The sequence below is a fragment of the Colletotrichum karsti genome (genome assembly GCF_011947395.1).
Source record: "Colletotrichum karsti strain CkLH20 chromosome Unknown Scaffold49, whole genome shotgun sequence".
Classification (NCBI taxonomy): Eukaryota; Fungi; Ascomycota; class Sordariomycetes; order Glomerellales; family Glomerellaceae; genus Colletotrichum; species Colletotrichum karsti.
In genome coordinates, this window is record NW_024065949.1 from 36,059 (window position 1) to 60,803 (window position 24,745).

The 24,745-nt window shown below is 55.0% G+C and overlaps 5 protein-coding genes across 5 annotated transcripts; 4 read left to right on the forward strand and 1 right to left on the reverse strand.

Moving 5' to 3' along the window:
• Positions 1 to 2,468: 2,468 nt before the first annotated feature.
• Positions 2,469 to 4,488, forward strand: CkaCkLH20_11545 (DNA repair protein; the record flags this gene model as incomplete). Its single annotated transcript, XM_038894259.1, has 2 exons — positions 2,469 to 2,514; positions 2,639 to 4,488. The coding sequence occupies 2 exons, from the start codon at positions 2,469 to 2,471 to the stop codon at positions 4,486 to 4,488; spliced, it is 1,896 nt and encodes a 631-aa protein (XP_038740334.1).
• A 216-nt stretch (positions 4,489 to 4,704) lies between these two features.
• On the reverse strand, positions 4,705 to 6,414 carry CkaCkLH20_11546 (major facilitator superfamily transporter; the record flags this gene model as incomplete). Its single annotated transcript, XM_038894260.1, has 3 exons — positions 4,705 to 5,829; positions 5,879 to 6,115; positions 6,169 to 6,414. 3 exons carry the CDS (start codon positions 6,412 to 6,414, stop codon positions 4,705 to 4,707), a joined length of 1,608 nt encoding a protein of 535 aa, XP_038740335.1.
• A 4,180-nt stretch (positions 6,415 to 10,594) lies between these two features.
• CkaCkLH20_11547 (uncharacterized protein) lies at positions 10,595 to 13,060 on the forward strand (the record flags this gene model as incomplete). The annotated part of the gene is made up of 2 exons (XM_038894261.1): positions 10,595 to 12,874; positions 12,911 to 13,060. 2 exons carry the CDS (start codon positions 10,595 to 10,597, stop codon positions 13,058 to 13,060), a joined length of 2,430 nt encoding a protein of 809 aa, XP_038740336.1.
• A 2,636-nt stretch (positions 13,061 to 15,696) lies between these two features.
• CkaCkLH20_11548 (lysine-specific permease) lies at positions 15,697 to 21,529 on the forward strand (the record flags this gene model as incomplete). The annotated part of the gene is made up of 7 exons (XM_038894262.1): positions 15,697 to 15,888; positions 15,941 to 16,791; positions 16,844 to 17,482; positions 17,864 to 18,002; positions 18,064 to 19,175; positions 20,071 to 20,129; positions 20,184 to 21,529. 7 exons carry the CDS (start codon positions 15,697 to 15,699, stop codon positions 21,527 to 21,529), a joined length of 4,338 nt encoding a protein of 1,445 aa, XP_038740337.1.
• An 860-nt stretch (positions 21,530 to 22,389) lies between these two features.
• Positions 22,390 to 23,978, forward strand: CkaCkLH20_11549 (uncharacterized protein; the record flags this gene model as incomplete). The annotated part of the gene is made up of 4 exons (XM_038894263.1): positions 22,390 to 22,590; positions 22,662 to 22,961; positions 23,014 to 23,464; positions 23,539 to 23,978. The coding sequence occupies 4 exons, from the start codon at positions 22,390 to 22,392 to the stop codon at positions 23,976 to 23,978; spliced, it is 1,392 nt and encodes a 463-aa protein (XP_038740338.1).
• Positions 23,979 to 24,745: the final 767 nt, after the last annotated feature.

Genomic DNA, 24,745 nt, shown 5'->3' on the forward strand with positions numbered 1-24,745 from the left:
TTGATAGGCCTAGAGTGGCGATCTTCAAATGTCAATAAGTTGGCCTTCCTACATTGCCATTTCGACATTGTGGTTAATCTTACTGCGCCAGCAATCATCATGACTGATTGGGGGTATATCAGCTATCTCGCTTGGTGAGTTTGGAATGAACTGAAACATACTGTCGTCAATTCCAACGGCCTTTGTGATGACAAGTCTTGTCCATATTCGCATACCCATGATGATGATAGTGAAAACGATGAAAGCTGCGTTGACACCAAGGGCTCTGCTTTGCACACTGTTGAATGTCATGGCTGAAGTATCCCGAGGGCCTACTGAACTGATAAACTTGCTTCAACAACAGTCACCTTCGAGACTTAAGCGACTTACTTTGAGAATTCGCATATACGTCGTACAAGTAGATATATTGACGAGACTGATACGGGATCTTGCTCGTTTTCATAACGCAGCTTCGGAGACTTGAGTGCGCCATGCTCATCCCGCTTGGACAGTACCAAGGATGCATTGCAACATATCAAGCAGCCGAACCATCTAAGACTTGAAGGATCATACGCACAAGACCCCGCTTCACACACTGTCGGGTAGTCTTCGCCTGCAGAAAGGGGCATTCACGAGTCATACCAAACACCCATCACGCCAAGCTTATGTTGTGTGCCCATAGACAAACGACCAACCATTTCTGTCCTTCGTATTATGCTTTGTAGCGTCAATTGCTTCGAGAAACATGAGTTATGTTCGCATTGGAAGCTTCCCAGGAGTTTCTACTGGTGATATCATTCTACCATAGGATTCGCTCGCCAGAATTCGCCACAAGCATCTGCAGCTCGTGAATTTGAGTGCTATTCCTCCCACCTATTACGCTAGAGCCCGAAACTTCCAACCATCTTGGCCATCAAGGCACCAAGTTCGCATCCTGGCAGCTTAGCCTTCAAGATGTCGTTACCATTTTTATTTTTCACTTGGTGTCTTCCGCCGTCATTGCTGGTATCCATTGGTGCGAAGGGCACGACCACGATGTACTCCCCCTGTGGTAAGATTCCCTGTTACGGGAAGGACACCGTAATATAGGAAGCACGAAAGATCCAGTAAACAAGCATGGCCCAAAAGCGGACCGACTCAATCATCGGATACGTTCCCGGCATGTTAGGTTCAACATCCTTGATGGCTGGTTGATTGAGCCAACAGTTCTAAGACAACCGTGTGGATATAGAACAAACTCATCGACAGCATGGGCTCCTTTCCTTGGCTAGTCGGCATGCCAGAAGTAGAAGGGTCAACACCGTGGGAACATTGCTCGTGTAGGCGCGGTCAAGGCGCACGGAATGAACAGATTCAGGGTTTACGATCTCCACTCACCACAAGTCCTCTTCCTTGTTTGTCCTTAGCACAACCCATGACAAGAGGCCCCCATGAGTGATGCCACGGCTGGGTGCCTTGAGAGGCCTACGGTGACCGTATTGAGTAAAGAACCGCGCGTGTGCGATTGAAGGTAGTTGCCTGGGCTCTGAGTGGGCTCGAAAATACTTTACTTGTGCAAGAGCAAGATGTGTGTAGTGATTTACTGGCTCAGACGTGAGCCTCTGTGTTGAAGAGCATCGGTAGTGTCACGACACCCTCAACAACGCGAACGCCTTTACATGCCTAATGGTGAGAGAGGACCACAAAATGCGAATGGGTAAATGTAACTGATCTGATTGGACTTGGTACATTACTTTCGCACAGTTTCCTTATGTGATTCATGGCAAGCCCGCGGACGACTCTGCAAAACCATTTGACCAGGCCGATCCTTCCATTCACGACCTGACAGTCGCCAGCAAGTAACCCTGATTATCGATGCGCGTCTTCAAGTTATGAAAATGGAGACCAAAAGGTCCAACAAACCATCTGGCTTCGGATTTGGCGTGACCTTAGAAGCGGAGACATTCACGGCCCCTTTGTATCTCGGAGTCTCTTGAGAGTCCGAGAGCAGCCTCCCAAGGCGGCGCTAGCAGTATCAACCATAAATTCACCTGAGGCATTTTTAGAACACAAATTTGGAAGAAACGTCTTTTGTGGCTCGTCCTAGCAAGATACGGCTGATACTTCGTGGAGAATTATTGCGTCTCGTGGTAATATGATCACGTCCACTCCCGGGGGAAAGCCGGTCGGAACTCCGGCAAGCCGGGACGCGGCTCCGTGAGCGCGGCCCCACCCCCGGATACCTCCACCTGTTCCTGGTCATGTGACCATTCTTTATCTAATTGGATCATTGGGTCTTCTCAATGGGGTTGGCGACCCACAGCTGCAGTGGCCAGCCGTGTGCACCTGCCAAACACTTGGAAGCGCTTTCTCCTTCCTTGTTTGGTTCCTGCCACCGATCTTTCACGGCGGCCAGTCCGTCACCAAACTCGACTTCCATCCTCAACGTCAACCTCAGCCTTCCATTCGCCTCAAGCCACCTTCGTGCCATACCATGACAGCAGCTCACGATGTCAACATTCAACGGACTCGTCGAAGAGTTTCCTGACATAAGAAGTAAGTCCTGGTCCAAAACGGAGCCGAGATCACGGGAGCACCTGGTTCTTTGCCGAGAGCTTCGCATCCCTCAACCGTGTTCAATTAGACGCGCTTTCAATGGCCGATGCTGATGGAGTCTCAGTCGATTTCTTCCGGAAACACGCCGATCGGCGTCCACCACTCGCCTGTTTTCTGAGCCATGTTCACAGCGACCACCTTGCAGGGCTTGAGAGCCTGCGATCGCCTTTCGTCTACTGCTCTGCGGCCACACGGGAGATGCTGCTCCGTCTCGAGCGGTACCCTTGTCGAATCAATTACGCCAAAGGCATCCTCGAGGCCCGTATACAGACATACAAGCACCTCAAGAATCTCCTCAAGCCGCTACCCCTGGACACGCCTACTACCCTCGAGTTTGCGCCCGGAAGCTACATCCAGGTCACTTTGTTCGACGCGAACCACTGTCCTGGTTCTGTCATGTTTCTGATTGAGGACTCGCATCATGCCATTCTCTATACAGGAGACATCCGAAGCGAACCTTGGTTCGTGAATGCCCTCGCTAGAAATCCTGCAGTCGTTGAGTACACCTGTGGCATCAAGAAGCTCGACAAGATATACCTTGACACATCTTTCATTCAAAACATACCCTTTCAGACAAAGGCCGATGGGATCGCCGAACTTCTGCGCAAGGTTGCGATGTACCCGGATGACACTGTCTTTCACATCCAGGCATGGACCTACGGTTATGAGCAGGTCTGGATCGCACTATCGAAGGCCCTAAGGTCCAGAATTCATGTCGACGACTACAAGATGCGGATGTTCTCGTCTTTGACCGGCAAGGCCTCAAACGATCGCTTCAGCTCGTCGATACACCTATGTCCGGAAGCTCCTGCGTTGGCCGGCTATGTCTGCGGCAACACGCCCCATCCAGGTTGTTTGACACGGGATGAGCACGTTCGACTCCACAGCTGCGAAAGAGGTAACCTTTGCTCTGTGGTGCGTAACTCCAAAGTCGTTTTCATCCAACCTGTCATTGCCAATTTTACCAATGGCGCCGAGATGGCAGAAGTCGGCATCGGTGGGGGTGGGGACGACTTAGAACGGGACGCTGTGCTCGATACCTTGTCTATTACCGACGTCGATGCCATCTTGGCGTTGGTCGAGGAACAGACGGAGCTTTCGCAGGATTCAAGAACCAGGCTACAGACACTTCTGGAAATCGGCGCGAAGACCGGGCGAAACATGTCCTTGGACCTCGGCATCTCGTCCTTTGGTGACAAGAACGAAGCTGCCATCGTTGACGCTTTCCGATCGATAGGGCAGAAAAGGCAGATTGAGCTTGGCGATAATCTCCCTAACGCGATACAGGGTTCCACCCAGGAATTACCGGCGAAAATCACGTTTCCATACTCCAGGCATTCGTCGTATCAAGAGCTTTGCGATCTGGTCCAAATCTTCCGGCCTCAAGATATCTGGCCGTGCACTGTCAATCCTGCCGACTGGATCAGAGACAACATCACTGTCCGGTCACTGTTTGGCGCCTTCTGCTCCGGTGATGTGTTCGAACACGATCTCGTGATGGAGAACCGCGCCGACCGATGTGTCAGGACACTCGAACGGCAGCTATCTCAAAACCTTGACAGCAATCAGCTTTCTAGGGGTGACACGGAAGCCGTAGCCCAGCATTATTCCGAAGAGACCCAATCAACTGGACCCGAGACAGCTGCTGCAGAGGTCGAAAAGCAGGCGGCTGGTGTTGATACCGGTTCTGAGACAAGGCACTCTTTGGACGGAGGAGTTCAGGTTGTCCAGGAAGCGACAATTCAGGGCATAACCATGAAGCCGCTGCCTTCATCTCGTAAGATATCGCGCGTCCGAGCAGACGCGTATCGCTGTATGGCGAGAAACCTGATCGGCGGTGACTGGACTCCGATCGGTCTCTTGTCCACCTTGGATCATCATACAGTACTCGATGGCGACCTCGGAGGAATCTGAGGATCGCTCCGGTTTTACGTATGGCTGCCCCACGTCCAGTCGTCAGTAGATGGCATATGCGGCAAACGAGAGCAGGAGACTTTGATTATCATTGATGGTCGGCTCAGCTGACTTGATGAGCTCTCAGACTATGGATGGTTCGCAGCGCTGCTGCGTTCCAGCCCTACATCCGAAGGTACATATTTCCACCTCCCTAGCACAGAAGGGATTACTCGTCTACTGTGGACGTAACGCCCCTGCCTCCGAGATACCCCATTTTCCATGGATGTACTGACGCAAACTCTTCCCCCAGAACGCGAGCGGCACAGCGATGCCACCCACAACAAGTAGAATTGCGCCCAGTTCGAAGGTGGCCCCAAGATAACCCTGTGACTTCAGCCAAGGGCTTACGGCATAGCTCGTCGCGAAACTCAACATGTACCCCGCCCCGCCGACGATGATCATGGCCGGTGCAGCCCAACGAGGGAAGGCCTCTGTGACCCAGAGCGTCGATGCGATGCCGTACGCGGCGGCGCTGAAGGCATTGAAAAGATATGAAACAAATATCCAAATGAAATTCCACTTGTACTGTACAGTGAGGCCGTACAGGAACACACTTCCTGCGCCTGTCAGCACGGCGGGAAGGAAGGCGATGAGGTAGTGCTCAGCATCTCGAACACCACCGTTACGGAGTGTGAGGCGGCGAGCGACGCGAGAAGTCAGGATGGTCGACACGGGCCAAGCCAAGAACGATCCAATGGACGAAACCGGGTTGACCAAAGAGATGACGCGCTCCGGAAGGTTGTACGGTGGCTGCGACATTACCACGGCATACGTCTCGCCAATGAAGATCATCGCCCCAAAGTTGAGGGCGTTCAAGATGGCTACCCAGAACACAAGGGGGTTGACAGCGCAGAGCATCGTCTGTAGATAGCAATTCCACATCTCTCTGAACCCGGCGCCGCCCTTGCGGACTCCCCATGATCGAACCATGGTTGACCACATCGTCTCGAGGACAGGCACGGCCGTGACTTCGGCGATGGCCGCAGCTTTGCCCCCTGGGACGTGCTCCCAATCGTCATACATCTGGATCTTTTCGGAACCTCCCTGGACCAGAACATGGCCATCAAAGGCCACAGCTGGGCGGATGAAGTAGGTCTCCGGGAAGAAGAAGAAGACGCAGACGAGCAGACCCAGACAGGGGACCACCCAGGCCGTGTAGAATGCTCTCCATCCTGAGTCCCCCAGGTATGTTACGGCGGGTAATGAGGCAAGACCCCCGCCACAGCCCACACTCCAGAAGAATCCCAGTGCATTTGGTCGTTCGTCGATGAAGGTGAGGTCAATCACCATGAGCATGGCCTGCGAAGAGTCAGTACTGGTTGATGTGAATGCTCATCCGATAACATACGGCACTCAAGCTTAAGCCAGCCGAAAAGCCTTGCATACTCAATGCTCCTAGTAGCTGATAGAAACCCGCAGCGTTGGCTGCCAGGACTGTGGCGACGGTCAGGCAGACCGAGGCGAGCAGAAAGACTGGCCGCCTTCCCACTGCCACCGACAACGGAATCCAAAAGAAAGCACCCAGACCCAAGAAAATAGTGCTCGGCGTCGAGACGAGAATGCTCAGGGGGTATTTGTCGGGCTGCTGTCATGATGTCAGTCCGGATGTCCACCGCGTTGTCTGTTTGAAAGACTTACACCTGCGTTGAACTCCGCAGCGAGCGAGCGGTATAGCAGGCTGGCGGCCTGCGTCTCCATCATAGAAACAACCGAGTACAGCGTGATGACGGTTAATGCGACGATTCGCTTTCGCAAAGACCAGGTCAATGGGTCATTGGGCGAGTTGCTAGGCATGGGAAGCTTCAACGTCTTTCCATCGGAGGTGATGAGAAAGATGCTGCCCGCGAGGTCGGCTGACACGGGGCGTTCGGCGGAGCGATTCATCGTGGTGGTTGCTAATAAGACGGAATGAAGGCAGTAAAGAGAGGACAACTAGAGAGCGGATGTGTTGATTGCGACACAAATAACAGCAACAACAACGAATTCAGATTACGACGGCCGGTGTGCTGCCAGAACAACTACCTGAAAGCCCCATGGCAAGGCAAGGTGTGGATGTGGTAGCGGGAAACAACTACCCTTTTGAATAGACTCGAAGGTTTCGTTGACATGTGTTGAAAATGCAAAGCCCATGTCTTTGGGTTGCGGTCAGCGGGAAGTTCGGTCTCGCCTGCGACAATCAATGAACGATTTGGGAATCGTCACAAAGTCTATTCGAATGAATACAACGGTGCCAAGAAGAGCAGACATAAGGTAAAAGTAAGGCTGGTTCTTACTCCACGCCGCCATCTGAAACCAGCGCCATGGCCCCTGGATGAGGCTATTCGTCTTTCGGGAATGACCCTGACGTCCGTAGAGAGTGAAAGTACACGAGAGCGACGGTGTAGAAGAGGATGGCAACTGATCCCGGTCGCAGGGACCTGGTACGGGGGAAGCCCCTTCGTTGCAATAAACACTTCTATTGAACCAGACGACCAGGGGAAAAAAAAGAGTTTGTGCCTGAATTGCTCCAAAGAAAGTCCCCTGGTCGCAAACTGATTGCTATAAGGATCGTGCCTGAAGTTTAAAACTCATAGACAGCAAGTTAAGACCGTTGTCCCCTGTTTGGACGACTACCGACTCGCCCAATTCGTTTCAAGCGGAAGCTTATTGACAGCAGTTGCGACCACGGTGGATCGCGGTCTGCTGCTTGAAGTGTTAGTCTCTTGTTATTGCTACGTTGTTAGTATTATTGTGATATCCCAATGTTTCGCGCAAGGGGCATTATGACGTCCAGGCTTGACCCAAGTCCCTCCCCAGGGCCCATGGACATCTCGGAAATGGCAGACGAGATCGGCGTGGGTCTGCCTGTCGGCAGCAGCCGTGCCTGTCGGCGGTTGCAGCATTTGATGTTTCGGTTGAGTTGACCGTTTAACAGTCGTTCTGCAGCGAAGGGGTTTGAAGCCATCAAAGAAGAAGGCAAACGCGGAATATGAGATGGTTCTGCTCAGAGGCTCGCGACTTGTATCCCAAGTAGTCGGTGATAAGATGCGTCCGAGAGCTGCGGTCTCATGCGCTGCGTGCACTGATGCACGTGTACAACACCACCATCAAACCTGGCTCTCCATTCAAGGTTCAGTCTTTATTCGTCAGCTTTTCCGGTACCCACGAGATGTGTTGCGTTGCGGAATGACCCAAAAACCTTCAGTTTGTCCATCGGCCGAGTCTGGAGATGCAGCGGGTTTCAGAGCATCTCGTTCGTCGCTTGTCCGTCGTGTTTTGGTGAAAGCTGCGGGTAGGGTGGCATCGAATGGTGAACGGTTGTCGCACATAGCAGACACGCATTCTGCTCGGAACATGCAACCCATTTGTACGTCCTCACTGGGATTGATCGATCGGTCAGATTCAAGCAGCACGTCGCCGTTGATTCGTTCACCCATCAGCCCGGAAACTTGCACGGCCAGGCCCGGATGAATCAACCCACATTCCTGAGCAGAGGGCAGATTCTCCGGAAAAGCCCCCGCATTGGCCGACAGGAGCTCCGGGGGAGACGGAGCCAGAAGCCTGCAGTCCCCCTTTTGGGGGGGGGGCAGCTTGGCCGCGGAGTGTTTACGCGGGATGCTTGGATTGGGGAAGCTGGGGGAGTATTACCCCAAGAACTCCAAGCCACGAACAGGTGGTGTGTGTTGCCGCACGAAACACTGGCAATGAAACCAGGAGCTGAAGGCAAAATGAGTCCGCGATTAGATACCGAGAAGACTCAAAGGAGCGTCTTATGCCGGATATTTATGTGTTTCTGTCTGGAAACAAACACGCCATTCTCAATTGAGGGAGTCATTCGCACACAGAGACAAGTCCGCGGCCAGTTGGGAGTCAACTCATCGTAGGTATCATTGCGTATCAGTATGGTGTTCTCGTCTACGTTTGTGTGCTCTGTGGGGATTGGTACAGCTCGCGGTTTACGCCATCAAATCATCCGCATCCACGACGGGACTCACGCGTCGTCATCTTCGTCAATTATTGCTTATGACTGGCTACGCACTCCATCTCATTCTCAGCTGTCTTTCAGCTACATTGCAGAGTTTGCGCTTGGTAGCTCTGTCCGTCATGTAGCTGTTCGGGTCCGTCTCAGCCGTTGAGGCACCAGTAATGTTCGCATCCGAAAACGCCTGCAGCAACTAAACTCAATGTCTGTGGCTAGTAAGTAGTAGCAATATTAATGCTCAATTATCAATGCTATGTAAATCGTTGTAAGGGAGGACCAAAATGTTTCACTGATTCGTCTCTCTTGCTGTCACATGCAGGCGACTTCAGCATCCTGGGCGCGATTCAGATTCATGAGTCTGTTCACCACGTTCGAACTACGGCGCAATGCGTCCCGAAGTTCAGGGCCTAGATTGACACGGCACGGTGCATTGGCATGGGCAAGGAGCAAAATCCTGGGAAAGATCGGCGAGATTCCGAACATTAACCTGTGGGAGGCGGCATGGGAAACAGAATTGCCCTCCAGAGAGAAGAAGCCAAAGCCGCCGAAAGGTGGTGTCCCGTCCCGTCGCGACCCAAGTTTCCCTCACCAGCGGATTGTCGCCCAGCTTTTTCCAGCGCAAACTTGGGGGCCACAAAGCTCAGTCCCATCGTCGATGCAGCAAACACAATGAGGACTGGAGGCTAGTCCCGATGAGAGAAGGGGGGGTCAGACAGGGATGTCTTTGTGGGCGCAGGAAGAAACGGCCTCTCTGGCCGAAGTGAGCTTCTCCAGTGTTCTGGACTCTGACCAGTCCGCGTACGCAGCGAGAGTCGAGCATATTAGCCGCGGCAACACGGCGCGGGTGTGCGGCCCGGCGGGCAGCCCTCACGGAGGTCTGATGGGTCACTCCTCGAGGACATTGTGCCCGCAATGGCCGCGTCGTACCCCGGTCTTGGTGACTTTTTCATCCGGCGATTTGGCGATGGTGCAATGAGAAGCAATCTATCTCGTGGCAGACGGAGTCGACGGACCCTCTTGCTCCCCAGGAAAAGCCATGGGCTCTTAGCCAGAACCAGAACGGCCGGGCCAAGCTGTCGGCCCTGAGTCCGTAACTGCGGCCATGCTGACACCAGGGCCCAGGCTGGGGGATGGGAATCATGGGATACGATGCCGGGAGAATTGTGGGCACATCTTCCGGCGTCGATGATAAAGGCTTCGTGATGCCCCAAAGTACACACGCATTGGGTAGCTCGCTCTGGTTGGAAAGGGTTCTGCTCTCGTCAATTCCAGTCACGAGGTCACCAACCGTTCCGTTCTTTTTTCTCTTCACTACTCAGCAACTCACATCTCCTCGGAGGCTGCTCGACGACCTTTCTTCTTCTCGGTGTCTTGCGTCCGCCGCTATTACTTGCCCTGTTTGGGATGGTCACGAGGTGCCATTTCTCACTCAATTTGGAACCGACACCGCTGTCAAGAGAAATCTCCCGCGAGACTGCGTTTGGCTAGACCTGTTCCTGTACCGCCGTGGTTTTTGTCCGGATCTTCTTTTGTTGACTGGCTGGCTGGACTGGCTTTTCCACCACTTGGGAATCACTAACGTTGAAGAATCCGTTCGTTGTGGTGTGTTTGCGCCATCACGAGACGTGTCGCAACATATAAGAAGAGGCTTGTCAAAGACGGGGGTTTCGTGTTCGGTCGCCTACTCGGATGGGATCGGTTGGGTTGATTTCTCAGCTCAGCAATTGCCAGGGATTCGATTCGAGGAGCACTTGATCCGGCACTATACCGTCAACGTTAACACCACCGCCATCTCCATCACCGAGATTACCATTCACATCGGCAGCTCGCGGCTGGAAGGCAACAGTACATCGGTATTTGCGATTGTTGGCTGACCGCTGCACCAAATCGACAGTTCCAGTCTTGTGACAAGGAGGACTTCCACAAAAGTGAGACGAGCAAAGAGTCAGCACGTGGGGGATCACTTCTCGACACGGCCTGCTGTGCAACACTCGGCAAAACCTCGCCGTGTGATGTGTGCATATTCTTAGACTCGATAACCCAGGATTCAGCTCACCTTCAACCTCACTTGGATCTTATTCTCTGGGCAACACGGCAGCTCGGATGATCTTGGCCCGCTGGGCCGCTGGCCCCACCGAGGCGCCCCCCGCAGATGGGGAGGAGGGCGGAAAAGGAGGAGGACATGGAGGAAGAGGAGAAGATGGAGGGGGAGGTGTTGTTGGAGTTGGAGATACCGGGATCACAGCGACCCTGACCGAGACTCCAATCAGTAGCAAGCCGAGCTCCGGCAGCACGACACCAGCTCCCGCTGCACCATCCTCCTCCTCCGCACCATCTTCCGTCAAATCACCCAGGCCCAAGTCGAGTCTGGGGAAGAAGGGTCGCAGGGGTGGTGGTTCATCTGGTTCTATCTCTGGCCTTGGTGTTGTTTCTGGTGTTAATTCACCAGGCACAAAAGCGACATCCCGCAGAACATCTGCCAGGATTCTTAAGACCACCCCGCCGTCATCTGCCGCCGTGTCCCGGGCTACCTCCGTCTCCCCTACTACCGTCCCCGTCTTAACATCGTCCATATCCCCTTCTCCCGTCCTTGGATCTGCGGCCACCACAGCTGCAGCATCCGCCGCCACGACGCGCTCGTCGACTGCAACTCCGGCCGGCGCATCTGTTGCTGCTGCTGCTGCTGCTGCTGCGAGTCGCAAAGTCTTTCCCAAGAGCATGGAGCCTCCCGTCGTCTCCTTTTACGGCACCGAGCCGATCCCGCTGCCCTCGCGCTTTGCCGGCGTCAAAAAGCGGCTAATCGCCGGCCACGAAGCCGCCGTCGAGGCTTCCTGGCGCCGTCTCCTCGAAGCCCTCAAGACCGAGATTGCCGACATTCAGGCCCGCGGCTCCGAGCTCATCCCGTCCATCAATTTCACCGACATCAACGACCCCGTCCGCGTCGAGGCATTCGCCCACCGCTTGCGCAGATATGGCGTCGCCGTCATCCGCGGCGTTGTGTCTCCCTTCGACGCCCAGAGCTGGGTTCAGGAGACGCACGAGTATCTAGACAAGAACCGCGAGTTCAAGCCGCCGGCGCTCCACGATCCGACTTGCATCGACCTTTTCTGGACACCAGTCCAAGTCCGCGCCCGCGCCCACCCCAACATGCTGCGAGCGCAAAAGTTCGCCATGTCATTTTGGGAATCAACCGACGACCTGCACATTACACGCGCCCCCGTGAGCTACGCCGATCGTCTACGCATTCACAACGACAAGCTGGGCGCAGTCGGCCAGCAGAATGGCAATTCCGCTGCCGATTCGCTGAGCGCCAGCGCCTCGTCAACCGTCATTGCTCAGATCGACAGTGGCAGTCTCGAGCGTTGGGAGCCCGACGGCTACGGACGCGGCGGCACCTACGAAGCCGTGTTCCGCGGCGATTGGGAATCGTACGACCCTTGGGATCCGGCCGGTCGCGTGGGTGCCACGACGGACTTGTACAACGGCGCCGGCGCATGCAGCGTGTTCCGCATGTTCCAGGGCATTCTGGCTCTCACAAAAGTCGAGCAAGGCATGGTGCGCGTGCTGCCATCCCCGAAGCTCGTCGCTGCATACTTCCTCCTGCGGCCCTTCTTCTCGCCAAAACGCGGTCCTCCGGAACAGCCGGACGGCGGTAAGGCGGATCAATGGGCCGCGTATCTTGACGCGTCCAACTGGACTCTCGACCCGGAACCCAACACCATCATTCACGGCGCGGTCCCCGGCCACGCGCAGCGTATCACCGAGAGATGGCATCCGCATCTGCATCTCCGTAGGAGTCTGGTGTCTCTGCCGAGCATGCAAGCGGGCGACTATGTTATTTGGCACTGCGACCAAGCCTATTCCATCATCACCGGGGGCACGAGACTTGGTGTCCCTCCATCACTGCAAAACGAGTCCAACGAGCTGTCGCTGCTGACTTACACTCCCGTGTGCCCGTTGACACAGACCAACGCTCTCTTCCTCGCCCGCCAGCGCAAAGCCTTCCAGACTGGCCAGCCGGGACCGGACTTTGATACCCTCTTTGCGCTGGGCAGCGAGGCCTCGCATCAGGACCGTCCCGGTGCCAAGGAGGTCGAGGAGTACGGTGGGGTCGATGGCCTGCGAGCCATGGGTCTCGCGCCATACGACGTCGAGCCCGCCGGCGCATCGCCGAAGCGGGAGCTGAACGGAGACGCAATGGACATTGACGATGAGGAAGGCATGCGGAACAAGTCAAAGACGGAGGCCGAGCAGGAGCTCTTGCGGCTGGCCAACATCATCCTCTTCCCCAACCGGTATGACTTTTACATACCGATGAACGGCACCAAGGGTAGCGGCGACCGCACGCCTCGTGCACAGGGTCAAGGCGTGCCCAAGACGACAGTTAATGGTGCAAGGAGCTGACGGCGTTGGTTGAAGGGGCGGTGGCGGCGGGGTGACAGCCGGCGATTGGAGTCGTCGGGCAGAGGCGAGGAGGACGACGAGCCGGAGACCGTTGTTGAGACCGTGACATCCAAGGGAAAGGCAAAGGCGGCCATCACGGTCACGGTCACCGCGACGGATCCCTAGATTGCATTTTTCTTACCATGATACCCTGCAATCTGGCATTCCGCCGGTCGGAGAGGAGAAGGATGTGAGGAGTAGTTGGAAGAGTATTTGAGGCCGCCCCTTCAACGTGACGCAGGAAAGCAAGCAAACGTATTAGTGGATGGAGATTTGATGTTACGAGACCAGATCTGTCGAGGATAGATCGCGATTAGATGCAGTGGAAACCGAGCAAGATCGGCGGTAGACTATCAGACATGATGCATTGATGGAACTTGGCAGGGTCCGCTCTTGGGCCCTCATGCTTTTTGATTTTACCTATTTCGATTTTGTTTGCAATTGGGGTTGGTTGAAAGCATCAGACGAGATGGATGGCACTGTCATGATGAGCGGCCGGGAGGTTGCCGGCTCACCGTTAGACGGGACCGGGACATGTTCCCGGTTTACCACTTGAATTTCCAGAAACCAGACGGGCTTCACCGGGCCTGTTCATCCGTCGTGTCTACCACCCGGCATCGCATTTTTGGTTGCGATTTGATTCCGGCCCTTCGGTTGCTTAACAAGCCCTTGAGAGACCGAGGCAAGATAGATAGACCTGCATATAGCTTTCACTTCTCTCGTTGCATTTCAAGCGCTGTCCAGTTTTCCGTGTGTCAAATCTCGGCCTCACCATCACGGAGCCCGCGCGGGAACACACCGCAACCCCAAGTACCCACGCGCGCACCGCGTCTCCGTGTCGTCTCCCGGTTTTCATTTGTTCTCAATCGGCGTTCCGAGCTGTCATTATCTTCCCTTCAGCCGATTGACCGGTCATGGCTCGAAAGATCAAAAGCCCCCTCTCGGTCTGGGTCCTATCTGGGCCTCTAGCGTTCCCGGCATGACCCATAACGCGACTGAAAGTACGTAATAAAACACACGCCAAAAAAGAGGGTTCATGTTCGTGCCGCCGTGATAGCAATTCCCCGGATGGCAGGGTCCTTGGTGCCTGAAACCACTCCACTGTCATCTGATTTCTATCGTTCTGGAATCGGTCTGGTTGGTCTTCATTGGCAGAGACACCGAGATATTCAACGGCGGCTTCTCTAGCTTCAACACCAAATGTCTTGGCCTCACGAAGCAGCGCGGTAAAGGTAGAGACGCCCTATGCAGCATGCGGCCAGCGAGTCAGTCCCGACATTCCCGCCGAACCGTGACTGGGAACGCCGCCAAACCGTACTGGGTTGGGCTTGTCGGGGTTCTACCCGCTTTCTGTGCAGCCTCCCTGCAGACGTTGGAAATGCCACCGCGAATCATCCCGTCCCTGGACACTTTCACCTTTCGCCGTCTTCAGAGGTTGCTTCGAATCCAGGGACGCAGTGGACTGCTGTCAGCAATCTGCCGCTGCTGATGTGCTTGTGCCCAGCAGCATGCAACGCTACACACCTCTTTCGGCGTGGCCGCCGGCACACCACGCGGTCAATTATCGGTAGTGTGGCGTGGCAGCTAGAATTGCTCGAGTTTCGCCTCCCGTCTTATGTCTCCAACTGTCCAACATGTCTCCAAGCAAAAGGCCAAGGACCAAACGACATCCGTCGGATAATGACTGGTTTCTCCAGTCAGCGAATCCGACGTCGGATGGTCTTGACCCCATCGCCAAGCCGTTAAGAGTTCGACGGCGGCCACGGTCTAAAGGCTTGACTTGAGAACCGAGGCTTTCTGCCGACGACGATTGGACAATTTAGAGCTGAGAGGTGAGAACGAAATGCTTGTCTGCGTGGGACCTCCAATCGAACACGACTGGATTTCCAATGAAACTCCTCCATCGGAGACTTTGCCTCCCCTTGTCTCTCGGATCAGTGGCTATCATCGGCAGTCAATCGTTCGTCATCGTCTTACACCAATGCTTGAGGTGATTCTGTTCCCTCACCTCACGCCTTACGCCTCATCAGTATCTTGACGGTGGAACCATTCCGCCTCGAAACGTGGGAGGGGACGGGGGGCCAGTCTATGAATCCTCGGGGTCACCAGAGTCACGGATCACAGCTTCCTGCGTACGAACGAACGCCTCCAAGGAACTCTTAGAGGTCTTCGCTCCGTTATCGTCGGTATCGACCGCTCTGACGTTGCCCCGACAAGGATTACCCCCCGCGCCCACCATTGATCGGCCCCAGCCAGCTGCCACCCATTCCCCGGCGCTTTGCTTATCTCTGGCGGGGCCCCTATTAGATGGGTCCTCTCTCGACGGTTGGTCTTGTCTATCATGACCCGAGTAAGTTACATACTGCGTTGTGGTAGTTGATTTCCCTCTCTGTCTCTCACATCCCAGAAACCGGCACGGGGAGACGTCAGATGAAGGTTGGAGTTACCAGCCGGGGGTGAGGGCAAATGGATGGATGGATCCCGCGGACGAGAACGTAGCGTCGGGCCAGGGGCAATGGCACTCCACGAACACTCCCGGCATCTCTGATAGAAATAGATGCCCGTCTCGCACCTCCAGTTCCGAGTTTGGCTGTTCTCGCCTTCTATCCTAAACGGTCTGATCGGCGTCGTGAGCAGTAGTTGCCGACCCTGCAGCAGAGTCCGAAAACACTATTCTCACTACACTCGTTCTCTGAGAATCGGACTTGACATCAAACCTCAGACACCACCCATTGCCAGCATCCATAGCCGCCATCATCACCATGGCCGCCGGCATGGAAGAAAAGACTGTCGGCCTCTCCCGCGCCGACAGCATCAACAGCAACAAACTCGGCCAGGTCGAGTCCGGCAACAATGCTGCCGTCGCACAGCAATACGGCGAGACCATTCGTGGTCTGAGCCCTCGTCACGTCCAGCTCATGGCCATCGGAGGTTCAATCGGTACTGGTCTCTGGGTATGTTTCCATGAATAAGACGTCTTCAAGAAAAGCTTGCTAAACTCAACAGGTCGGTATCGGCGGCGTCCTCTCAAAGGCCGGCCCTCTCTCCCTCGTTCTCGGATACACCTTCTGGGGTCTCCTCTTCATCTGGCCCCTCAACCTGTCCGTCGCCGAGATGTGCGCCTACCTGCCCATCCGCGGCTCCATCTTCGAACTCGCCTCTCGCTTTGTTGACCCTGCTCTCGGTTTCGCCATGGGATGGACTTACTTCTTCGCCGGTCTCATGTTAGTGTGTACAGAATACAGCGCCGTCGCGACTGTCATTCAATATTGGAACGCCGACATCAACCCAGCTGCCTGGATTGCCGTTGCCATGGTTTCATGCGTGGCCGTCAACTTGATCGCCGTCAAGTACTACGGAGAATCAGAGTTCATCATGGCGTCGACCAAGGTCGTCCTCCTCATCGGTCTCTGCTTCATCACTCTCGTCACCATGTCCGGCGGCAACCCCTTGAACGATGCCTACGGCTTCCGCAACTGGGGCGACGGCAACTACATCCACTCCTACTTCGCCCCCGGCGCGACAGGACGATTCTTGGGATGGTGGAAGGTCGTCATCTACGCTGCTTTCACCATTGCTGGCCCCGACATGATCGCCCTGGCCGCTGGCGAGATCCAGAACCCCCGCCGCACCATTCCTCGCGTCGCCAAGCTCATCTTCTACCGTCTCGTCGGCTTCTACGTCGTCGGTGTTCTGTGCGTCGGCATCATCTGCAGCTCCCGTGACCCCGGCCTGTTGGGTGCTATTGAGAACGGCGAGCCCGGTGCTGGTGCTTCCCCCTGGGTTGTCGGCATCAAGAACCTCCACATCAAGGCTCTTCCGGACATTATCAACGCCTTCATTCTGCTCTCCGGATGGTATGTTCGCCTGCACTTACGATACGTTCTCATAAAACTAACAACCCCCTAGGTCTTGCGGCAACGCTTACCTCTACTCCTGCTCCCGCACGCTGTACGGTCTTGCCCGCGATGGCCAGGCCCCCAAGTTCCTCCAGAAGTGCACCAAGGCCGGTGTCCCGATCTACTGCGTCCTCACCGTCACCGCCATCTCCTGCATCACCTTCCTCGTCTCTTCCAACGCCGCCGTCGATGTCTTCTTCTGGTTCGTCGACCTGACCACCACCGCCTTGATCATGACCTACACCTTCATGCTCATCACGTACATGGGATTCTACCGCGCCCGCGTCGCCCAGAACTTCCCTCCCTCCACGCTGCCCTACATCGCGCCTCTCACCCCTTACTTCCCCGGTCTGGCGCTTTTCTTGGGCTTTGTTGCCTTGATCTTTGTCGGCTTTGACAACTTCTACCCCTTCAGTGTTCGCGGTTTCATCACCTCTTACTTTGGATTCATCTTCGGCATCTTCACATACGTCATCTGGAAGGTCCTGAAGAGAACTCGCTTCGTCCAGCCCAAGGAGGCCGACCTCCTCAGCGGAAAGGCCGAGGTTGATGCCGAGTGCCGTCACTGGGAGGAGGGCGGTATCGAAGAGGTGGAGAGGGCGAGATTGGCCCAAATGGGTGTCGTCCGTAGAACCTGGGAGAAAATGTGGTAAACAGACCATGTCGTAATGCTAGATACCCGATTATTGTTTCAATGACAAAAGCTTTCTGTCATCGAAGACTTCCCCGCGATTTGACTCCATCTTTCTTCTGCTTTCCATCGTGACTTGCAAGCATAATGATGTCTCTGATTCCAAGGAGCCGCTTCACACCCGCATCTTCCCCAGGCCAAGACCCCAGCACGACGAACGGAGACATGTCCGTGTTACGAGATGCCCCATCGTGGCGCTTCATTTTGTGGTGTTCCCCAACTCCAATTACGTAAATTCGTTTTCCCCGCATCCGCTTGCACTGGCGAGTTTGCGGGGACCAGCCTCCAACTCGCGGTCTAGACGTGACCTCATTTCGTTACGTGATCCCTTGAGTTCAGTCCTCCGGCTTCCGGCAACGAGCCGCTGAAACAACAAGCGGCCGGCCCGGTTCTCGTCGTGTACCGAACATCGGCGATGACCAGCCCCAGAGATGCGCTCCACGAGATATTCGACATCCAGACAAAAAGCCTGCCACCAGTGCGCCGCCGCCAAGGCCAAGTGCGATCGGAAGCAAGGGACATGTACGCGGTGTGAACAGCGAAGCCTGTCATGCACGTATGCCCAACCGCAGCTGTCGCCTCAACCGGAAGTGAACTCTTCGGCTGGGACGAGTGACGCGGGGACGAGAGAGAGAGTGACGAACCATCTGCCATCTCCGGAGCACGAAGCATCGAACGGGCCCGTCTATCTAGAAGCCGGCCTGGAAGCCCCTGACGCCGCAGCCAGTCATCATCTCCCGGAGCCGGCGAAGACGACCCCGGCCCGGACCGGGGTCGAACTGGATTTCTCCAACCTGGACCTCATCTGCCCCATCAACCCCGACGACATCGCCAACCGATGGCTGAACAATTTCGTTCCCCTGCCGGGCCAGGCCGTCAAGAATTACCCCCCTAATATCTCTGCATTCATTCATCGAATCCTGCAATCGTACGCAAACCGCTCGATCCGCGGCCAGAGGCTTCCTCCTTTTATCCACTGGTCGCAGCTGGCATTACCATCAAGCCTGCCCTTGTCGACATGCTTGTGCGTCATTCGAATTTGCGACAAGCCACTTCAAGGCAGCGAGGATGTCGTCGCGGAGGTCCTGCAACGAGAGATGGCGAAGCTCTATGAACGACAGGCGACCTTCGACGGCATGGTCCTGTTGTCGGCATACCAGGCCTATCTTGTCTACGCAATGGTGATCTTTTTTCGACTAGGTCGTGAGTACTATCCGTTCCTTCGCCAAGCCATGATCAACTCGCAAGAGCTGGCATGCGAGGCGGCGCGAAGGGGACTCGTGTGCGACGCTGAACAGAAGGGGGCTCGGCCGAGCTGGGAAGCCTGGATAGTTGCGGAAACGAAGCGACGGACAATATTCACGATGTGCATGTTTGATAGCGCTTTACTGACACATGATGGTCTTGCCTCTCACCTTGCCACTGAACTCCGCGGCTTACTCGCTCCCTGCAGCAAGTCCTTGTGGGAAGCCACGGACCGCCGTGACTGGGAGATCAAGTACAACACGCATTTGGCAGCTTGGGGTGACGGCGGTCTTCGCATTGAAGAGCTGTGGCCAATACCGAAAGACTTTGGGGTGACAGAAGTCGAGGAAAGACGGGCGCGGGTTGACTTGTGGTTGGAGGATCTTGATGAGTACGGAACTATGATGTATGCAGTGACAAGCTGCACTCATGGGGGCTGAAGTAGGAAGCGACATATGAACGTTCCCGGGTCTCTGCGGCCGACGGTATTGACCTGAAGACCAATCACGGGCTATCTTGTCCACGTCTTCACAGACTGATCACGTATAACTTAAGCTTCCAGGATATATGATGTCTGATTTTATTCCCAAACACCATTGCCCATCTTCTGCGCAAGTTCCCCATAAGAGGCTTCATCCAAATTTGGTCAATGATAGAGAAGCCAAGTGAGAGCGTCTTCGGGATAGTGTTGAGTCGAGTGTCCGCACCATGAGCGGCTTCAATGCCGTCTTCTATGAGTCTCTTATATTTCACAGATCCATCTACTCCTTAAAAGAGTCGTCACGACGTCTAGACTGAGAACAGCGAAGCGCTTCCTTGAGGATGCGAGACCATCACGTCGACCAGCTTAAGAGCCATATTGCCTACGAAGACGAAATATTTCAAGAGGTCTCTCACAAGAAGAAGAAACAGATATGACTGCTATCGAATGCACTCAGATGATGTCCGGCACTGTTAGTCCCGTGAACATTGGCCACACCGGCCGCGCCTTCCCTGATTTCCGGAGGTGCTGACCTCAACTCCGGTAATTGTGGGGCTCAACTCCGAATCTCTCGGGGACAGGACTCCGAATGACAACCATTTAACAACAAAGACGCCTATAAAGACGAATCAATGTGACATTGAGTGCACCAACTTCCAAGCCTTGGAGTATGTTACTTGGACCATTGGATATACTCGATCTTTCATTTGTCAATCATTTTGGAACATATTACTATGGCTCTGAATAATAGCCGGAGCCCAACATCAACTGGCGGCACTACAATGGAGCCTGCGTCTCCCCAACCATGCAAACCGTTCAGCATATTCGACAAACGACAAAAGCGGCTGATAGTTGCACTTGTGTCAACAGCAGCAACCTGTAAGCCGATGTTTCTAGTTTCTCACATTGACACACCGTGCTAAATATGCCTAGTTTCCGGTTTTGCCTCTAACATTTACTTCCCATCTCTATCCACCATTGCGGAAGACCTCAATGTCTCGGTTGAACTCGTAAACCTCACAGTAACAGCATATCTCATCTTCCAAGGCCTAGCTCCTAGCCTCTGGGGACCGATATCCGATGGCAAAGGTCGGAGGGTAGCGTACATCGGCACGTTCCTCGTGTTTCTGGGGGCATGCGTCGGCCTCGCCGAAGTCAGGACCTTTGCAGGCTTGATCGTTCTGAGATGTCTCCAGAGCACGGGCAGCGCAAGCACTATAGCCATCGGGTCTGGAGTGATTGGCGACATTACGACCAGGGAGGAACGAGGCGGGTATATGGGGGTTTTCCAGGCTGGCCTGCTTGTGCCTGTCGCCATTGGGCCGGTGATCGGAGGCGCCCTGGCGGGGTCGCTGGGCTGGAGAAGCATTTTCTGGTTTCTCACGATATACGGCGGAGTGTTTTTCCTCTTCATGGTTCTTTTGCTGCCGGAGACGCTAAGGTCTGTTGTCGGGAACGGCTCGAGACGACCGTCGGCGCTCTTGCAGAGATATCCGCTTGTTCTTTACATGCGCACGACACGGGTGCATCCGAACGTCGAAGAGACAACGGAGGAAGTAGGAAATCGCAAAAAGGTCGACCTGACGGCGCCTGTGCGGATTCTTTTCAGCAAAACGGCCGCGCCCATCACCGTCTTCCTCGCTACATACTACGCCGTGTGGCAAATGAGCATCACAGTCATGTCGACGCTATTCAAATGCCAGTACGGGCTTTCCGATACCCAGGTCGGCCTGACGTATATGGCCAACGGGGCGGGTTCCATCATGGGCACGCTCGTGACGGGGAAGATGTTGGACATGGATTACCAGCGTGTGAAGGTCAAGCTGGAGAGTCAGCTCCGCGGCGACAACTCGGACTTTCCGATCGAGAAGGCGCGTCTTCGGCTGGTTCCAATCCTGGGACTCTTACAATGCATATCGATTGCTGTGTTTGGGTGGACGATACAGTTTCCGGAAAAGGTTCATATTGCGGTTCCGATAGTGACGACGTTCGTGACGGGATGGTCGGCAATCGGGACTCAGTCTTTGGTCATGACCTACCTGGTGGACATCTTCCCCGACAAGAGCGCGGCGGCGAGTGCGAGTCTGAACCTGGCGCGATGCTTGTTCGCGGCCGGCGGCACAAGTTTCGTGATGCCGATGGTCAACGGGATCGGGGTTGGATGGGCCTTCACGGTGTGTGTTGCTGCGCAGGTGGTCGCCGGTGTTGGAGCTGGGGTCCAATGGAAGTTTGCTGCAGCTTGGAGGCAGATGGAAGCAAGTAGAAACAGCCGGTTGTAGGCTGTTTTGAACGAAACTGCGAGACATCGTGAGCTAGGCAGGCCAATGCCAAAGAACCATTCTGTTGGTGTAAGATAAGACAGGAATAGATAAAAGCTTTGTTTTTGATTTCCAGAGGCATATGAGACGGGTGGAATAGATGAGGTCTGGTGAACCAAAATAAGATACCTTGACGAGTAAAAAAGAAGCCTGAGAGGTGCTCACGTACCTATGTACCAACGCCCAAGTTGGTATCTATATGCATTGAGGCGTTCTTTCCGGATGAGGCAGAGATAGCTTCATAGACCCGTCACCTCAGTGACATACCTTAGGTATGCCTTCACCTGTTTGCTTCAATCCAAGGCATGAGCACCTCATATCTCAACAGCCTTGCCCTATCTAAGGTGCTTACCTGAGGCAAGGCAGGTACGAGAAGGAAAGGCCTCACTCTCTCCTTCCTTCCTTGAACCTCAACTCTCTTCCTGCCTCTTTCCGTGCGTGGCTCCCGCTCCTGCCTAGGTTGTAACCTGGAGTTCCCGAGTTCCCCTCGACAGAGTTTTCTGCCGCCTTCCACCTCGTGACCTTGACGACCTTGACGACCTCGCGCCCCTCCACCTTCTCTCCCTCCTCGGCCACAACTTGGACGACGCCATATTCCTCCCACCAAACTCAAACTCCATCCCCGAACTTCCCTCCGCCAAACCTTTTCACCGACTAAACGAGGTGGTCAGTCACTTCTGCCAAGGTCGCATCACCTCGCCCAAAAATAATTCGACGCCGCTCCTTCCCCTCTCTACCTTTCTCTTCTTCCCGTCCTCCCACTGTTGCCTCGGAAAAGCTCAGTATCCAGCCTCCCGCCGTCAACATCGCCAAGATCCAAGATGGTTTCGCTAGCTTTCAACTTGAAGTTCACGTACTGGGCTGCCCCCAAGCATGTCCCTCAGCATGTCGCCGCTCTGTGGGACCTCTTTTCCCTCGACAAGAACAAGGCGCAGTTGACCGACTGGACTCTGTCTATTCCCCAGGTCTATAACGCTGCCAACGGAACCGGCTCAGACCAGATCAAGTTGGTGACTTTCGCAGTAAGCTTGAGCAGCGAGCTCCCCTCGGTACTCGCCCTAGCCGTTTTCTCGGAAGCTAACTCTCCCATCAGGTCAGGTTCACCCACAAGACAGTCACCTACGACGACGTGAAGCAGGCCAGGACCGTCTTCGAGAACGCCTGCAAGACCTGCGCCGCCATCGTTTGGAACTTGCCGTCTTCGCATGAATCCCTTCCGGGTCTTCTCCGCTTCGATCACATCTTGCGATGCATCTTCGCTCTGCAGAACAACCCTACCAGCACCTCTGGCTTCTGGGGTGAGTGGGGGCTGATCTCGGTCTACCACCGATGCACATCGCCCGATGATGGCAGTCCTCTGGCCATGCTTGACAAGTTCATGGAGTACCAAGAGGTCTGTTTCTCAAAACCGTCTTGACTAGGTACCGAATGCTGACGGGAAACAGCGCATGCCCAAGCGAAACAACAAGATCGAGGCCGGGCCCTCCAAGAACGGACTCGGAAAAATCAAGACCTTGACTGCCGACGCTGGCAAGAACTACAAGCTCGTCAAGAAGGATTCTTCTCGTCTGATCCGCAGCCAATCCGCAGTTGATGCCCAGGGCTTCAACAGCACCGTCCACGCAGCTGTCCAGCGCCACTGCGATGTTCTGGATTGCATGGAGGCCACCGATGCCGCCAACGGCAGACTCGCCATGCTACTCGGAGAGCTTGCCAACATGACTGCCTCATTCATGGCGATTGCCAAGGATACACCCAAACGCCCCACGCCGTGGTGGAAGATTTTCAGCAGCGGAGACCACCTCGACAAGGCAAGCCGCTCGATGACCAAGCTCCATGGTCGTGCAAGCGCGTTGGAGACCAAGGCGAAACTCCTCCATGCCTTGTTCACCGACCGTAAGGCCCCCCCTCCCCCCTCGCCCGACGTGATCAGGTTGCTGTATCAGACTGGACGCTGACATGAGGAATAGTTGACAGCGCTGTCAAGCAGCACGGGACCTGTTCTCGTCGCCTCGTCCTCAACAGCCACCTTCAGGCTCAGTGGCGCAAGCTTGTCGACATTCTTGAGCAGCCCGACGCGGATCAGTCTCAATTGGACAGTCTTTTTGGCGCCAACATCCAAGCCATGGCAAACGTCAACAGGCGTGAGGACGAGTTGCTGCAGTCGATGCGGACGTTCAAGAAAGGCGAGCGTGCCTTGTGTACGGAGGAGAGGTGGTTCGTGAAGCTAGCCTCCCAGCTCGATGGCGAGGTTCGAAAGTTGTCGCGAGACTACGTCGAGGCGGCGAACAAGTTCAAGCAGGCAGAGATGCGCGTCTCCGGGTCTAAGAAGGCGACGAAGGGCAAGGACATGGAGTGCGACAACGAGAGTGACTGCAGCGACGAGACGTTGTGCGAGAAGAAGCAGTAGATTCTGGTTGGGAAGTCGAGACTTGCTGAGATACAGGGGACCTAGGACTCGTCGGGAGAAGGATCATCCAAGTTGATGTGTGGTATTTGCTGAGAAGACCAGTTCGTAATCAAGAACTCTTGCCATAACCGATCCACATCTTAGCCTGGCTTCGACATTGATTGTCGTCTGCGGTCGAGTTAGTGAGGTGTGCGGCGGTGCTAAGAAGTGCGAATAGCTTCACATGAGATACCGGGAATCAATCTAGGCGTGGGGCCCATGGAATGGTCCGTGGGAGAGAGCAAAAATAGCAAGCTGCGGTACCTTGGGACAGTGCACACGCTCGGTGCACATGGCGTCTGGTGCGTCTGTGGAAGACTGTCACCGAAGGTGGTCAACGACTTCGTCCCATGGCTATTGTTCACATCCCGTCGTCTACTCAATGGTCAAGTCGCGCAAAGGGCGGCGATGCATTACCTACATCATCAAGGAGAAACACGAGGCAATGGCGACGGCGGAGGTCATGCGCGACGCTTGTGCTGCAGGGCTTCCAGGCGGAGGCGGACCGGTGCCGCTGGAGAAGAGTGCAGACAGTGGAGGACTTTGTTGTTGAGGGTTGGAGAGGGGCGCCTGTCCGGGGAAGTAAAAGACAGCAGGAGCGCCAGCAACCGGGAATCGGGCGCCAAACGTCGCGTGTGCTGGGCGATGCGCCGTACCCGACGAGATAGAGATAGCAGCGAGTTGTGGCGACACTTGTGCGATCATGTGCTGGCGGAAACCAGAGACAA